This window comes from Agrilus planipennis, unplaced genomic scaffold (assembly GCF_000699045.2).
Source record: "Agrilus planipennis isolate EAB-ADULT unplaced genomic scaffold, Apla_2.0 scaffold209, whole genome shotgun sequence".
Lineage (NCBI taxonomy): Eukaryota > Metazoa > Arthropoda > Insecta > Coleoptera > Buprestidae > Agrilus > Agrilus planipennis.
This window is the reverse complement of record NW_020439069.1, coordinates 482,841-486,668: the sequence shown is the minus strand read 5'-3', so window position 1 is coordinate 486,668 and position 3,828 is coordinate 482,841. Positions and strand designations below refer to the sequence as shown.

Here is a 3,828-nt window from a genome sequence, read left to right as displayed (position 1 = left end):
ATTGGCGATAAAAAGAGAATGGAGGATTGTTACAGACTGATGAAGGCATTAGGCAGCAATGGCGTAACAAATTAATTATTATTGTAAGAGTACGTTTATAATTATGTTATCTACATTACTAATAAAATAATTTATTATTTGATAATTTTTCTTATTAACGGTAAGCTTAAGAGTAATAGTAAATAGAAACGATACTATACAAACATAAATTTTTATTTTTTACATATTTACATTAGCAATACAAGTTATTGTCAGTCATTTGTGACAACCTGGATGATCGTTGAAATTATTTTTTCTCCTTTTTCGTGATTTTGTAAATTTAAGAGTGGATCCTTAATTTTTTCTTTTAGAAGTTCTAGCAGTTCCAAACGGATAACTTTTATCATTTCGGCTACCTAGGATAATTAAAAGTAGATTGTTAAAATTATTAATTTTCACCTTTAAAATGATTAAAAGAAAAAAGACTTGTTATGCATATTTTTAATATAACTAGTTGTTTTAGATTTTTTTTGTTGATAATTTACCTGATGATTTTCTACTTGAAACATTATCCATCCATCTTCAAGGGAGAGATATGTTATCCCGTTATGGACACTGATTCTAGGTATACAACCCGAAAAAAGAACTAAAGGAACAAAAGGCACCATTGTGCAATCTTTGATGAATATTTTACTAGTTTTCACTTTTTCTTGAAATACAAGATATGGACTAGAAAACTCTTTTACAATAAAATTCACAGAACTTGGATGAATAAACACCTACAAAGTGAAAAGGTACTACATAAAATATTATATTCTGTTTATTAGTTAATTGGATAATATAATCAGTTTTAAAACTTATTTTTAATTTTTCGCCTTTACTCAGCTGAAGTATTAGATATTGAGCTTCAGCAAGTTTTAAGGATTCCCCTGACATTTTTTGAGTATTAAAAATTCTCGGTCTCTTTTTAAAGTCTTGTGTTTTTGTTATGTTACAATCTATTTACTTTTAAAGTTTCAACATGTTGATATTATCATATTTACTTACTGTTTCATTAATTGTCCTAAATTTTAATTCTTTCGCTTCCGTTTCTTTGACAACAGCCCCAGCTACACTGGCAATATAGGTTTTCTGCGGCGTCAACACTTTTACCACATTAGGATAAAGGGCAGTGCATAAAATTGCGGATAAGATTTTGGCGTTGTTATCATTCCTGTTAAACTTAAAAAGTCGCATTTTCAGACATGAAGACAAATAAGTATAACAAAATAATTCAAACCTCAGATTTTGTAATTTCCAAAACTTTGTCGGTACCAGACCGGTGACGATAAACAGTTAAGTCGACTGGTACGAAGTTTATGCTAACTAAATATTCCAAAAATTGGTGTTTCGTATCGGCTAATGTTTCTAATGTTTTAATAGAGAGATAATTTTCGTTGGCAAAGTTTTGTCCGGCTAATCGACCTTTTCGGGACACTTCTTGCCACCTCTGCAAGTAAACAGCTATAATTTCTTGGTATATCTAATCAATTAGATGTTTCGATTAAAAAAAAAAATAGCGAGTCTTACAGTAATCGCCATTAACGTATAACATCTAATATCGGTAACGACCAAAATAACGTTTGTTAATATTTTATGTACCAATTTTAAAAGGATTAATTAATATGACATTAAAAGGCATTAATCTCAAATTTTGAAAGTGCAGGATCAATTACATCAATTACAGAAACTGTTAATATACATAAAATAGATTAAATCTTATTCTACATAATTCCATAATGTAAGCTGCATGGCAATGCGTCGAGCTGTTTAAGACCAAGCTCGAATGGGTGACAGCTCTGTTTTCTTTCTCTTTTTCTCTTTCTCTTCCGTTATGAAAACCGTAACTGAATAGGGCGCGCTTTTATCTCCCTACTTCCAGTAACGCGTTTTCATTACTCCCATTGTTGCACATATTTAGCGGTAATATGTTACACATCAAAAATAATTAAAACAGAAATCTTAATTTTAACATTATTCTACTAAGAAATATTAGAAAGAAAAATAGAACAATGTTTTCCTCCCTAATTTAGTGCAAGTAAATCTATTATATACCTTTTTAACGAATATTAATTTAGTTATTTGTTAAAACCTACCCTGTATGCCCTTAAAACAGTTAAATGATCACTGCATGCTAAGGCAAAGTCCCTCTTTTTTGCATTAGCTTGCTCTTTTTTGTCAAAAGGTGTTACGAATGGACTCTTATAACTTAAACATGATGCAATTGTTAAAGTTGCGTCTACACATGAAAATATAGCTCCATAAAGCATCAGTTTGCCGATTCGAACATCAACCGGTAACGCTGCCAAATGTTGCCCTAGAGGTGTCAAATTATTATCGTCATCTAATGCGCCAACGTTTTGTAAACGAAATATAGCTGCATTAATATTTTCTATTTCTGGTGGTTCAATTAGTTTATCTAAAGAAAAAAAGTTTTAGAAATTTTTACGAATAAAATAAATGCAACATAATAGTAAATTTTGTTCACAAAGTAAAAGAAGTTAATTATACCTAAAACGTCGTTAACAGTTCTATCTTCGAAATTCGGTAAAATTTTTATATGCAAAATCAACTGTTCAAGCGATATTCTTTGAATTTCAGGTATCGGTTGAGGCTTAAAATGGTGTTTAAATCGATGATTTGTGAAAAGATGTATGCAAACGCCTGGCATAACACGTCCCGCCCTCCCTTTTCTTTGTAACGCATTCGCTTTCGTCTCCCAAACAAGTTCCAAACTTTCCATGTTACGTGAGGAATCAAAATATTTTTCTTTCATTTTTCCGGCATCTACAACGAAAACGCAGTCGTCAATTGTCACAGATGTTTCCGCAATATTCGTAGAAATAACAATTTTTCTAGCTCCATTCTTCGGTTTTCTGAAACAAATTAACATTAAACATTTGGGCGATAATATAACAAAGATTTCCAAACGAAGTTTCACCATTTTCAATATGAATTATTGAAATTTATTTATCCACATAATTAAAAAAAAACAGCATTGTTTTAAAAAGGAATTTTAAGATTTACATATATAATAGATAGTGATCTTAACATAAAAATAACTTTTAATTACAAAATTGGAAAGGATGTAAATCATACCTAAAAACTGATGCCTGTTCTTCACTCGTCAATGAAGAATGTAGTGGTAAAATAACATATCTTCCATATCTAGGACTAAAATCGGGATGCACTTTAAGTTGGTCATAAAGAGCAGTTATTTCACCAATTCCTGGTAAAAATATCAATATTGTTCCTTCTCTTGGATAATTATGATCTCCATCAACTATCCACGATAATACCGATTCAAGTAAATCTAAATTTACCTTTTCTGGATCCATTAAATACAAATTTTTACAAGTTTGTCGACTATATCCTATAGAGGATAAAAATTTTCAGGTACACCATTTAGCACTAGTTTAATACATTAATATTTTTACCTTCATATCTGGCAAGTAATTGTCCGAAATTTAAACATTCATCTTTTATATTATCTTTCGGTTTATTTAAATTATTTACTTCGCTTGATTGAAGGTCTATTTCAAAAGTTTCAGGTAACTTTTTAATAGGACGAGTATACGGAGTATTTTCTTCCAATATATAGCCAGTTTCTTCTAAAATATCTTCCAGAAAATATTGTTCAACCGGAAACGTTCGTCCGGGTATTTCCAAGATAGGCACGTTTGAGAAATAATCGGAAAATAAACCCGAGTTTAATGTTGCACTCATGAGTATAACTTTAATATCTTTTCGGACGAGTAACATTTCTTTTAATATGAGTAATAAGAAATCGCTAAAAAGAGACTTATGAAG

General features: G+C 30.3%; 1 protein-coding gene across 1 annotated transcript in view; it reads right to left on the bottom strand.

The window, feature by feature from the left end:
* Positions 1-197: 197 nt before the first annotated feature.
* Positions 198-3,828, bottom strand: part of LOC108738157 (putative ATP-dependent RNA helicase DHX57) — a 5,925-nt gene continuing 2,294 nt past the window's right edge. The window contains exons 5-12 of the mRNA XM_025977132.1: positions 3,456-3,808; positions 3,118-3,391; positions 2,530-2,894; positions 2,115-2,437; positions 1,259-1,468; positions 1,027-1,200; positions 525-758; positions 198-395 (exon numbers count right to left, since the gene is read on the bottom strand). Coding sequence (XP_025832917.1) covers positions 252-395; positions 525-758; positions 1,027-1,200; positions 1,259-1,468; positions 2,115-2,437; positions 2,530-2,894; positions 3,118-3,391; positions 3,456-3,808 — 2,077 coding nt within the window. The 3' untranslated portion in view covers positions 198-251. The remainder of the gene's footprint in view (positions 396-524; positions 759-1,026; positions 1,201-1,258; positions 1,469-2,114; positions 2,438-2,529; positions 2,895-3,117; positions 3,392-3,455; positions 3,809-3,828) is intronic.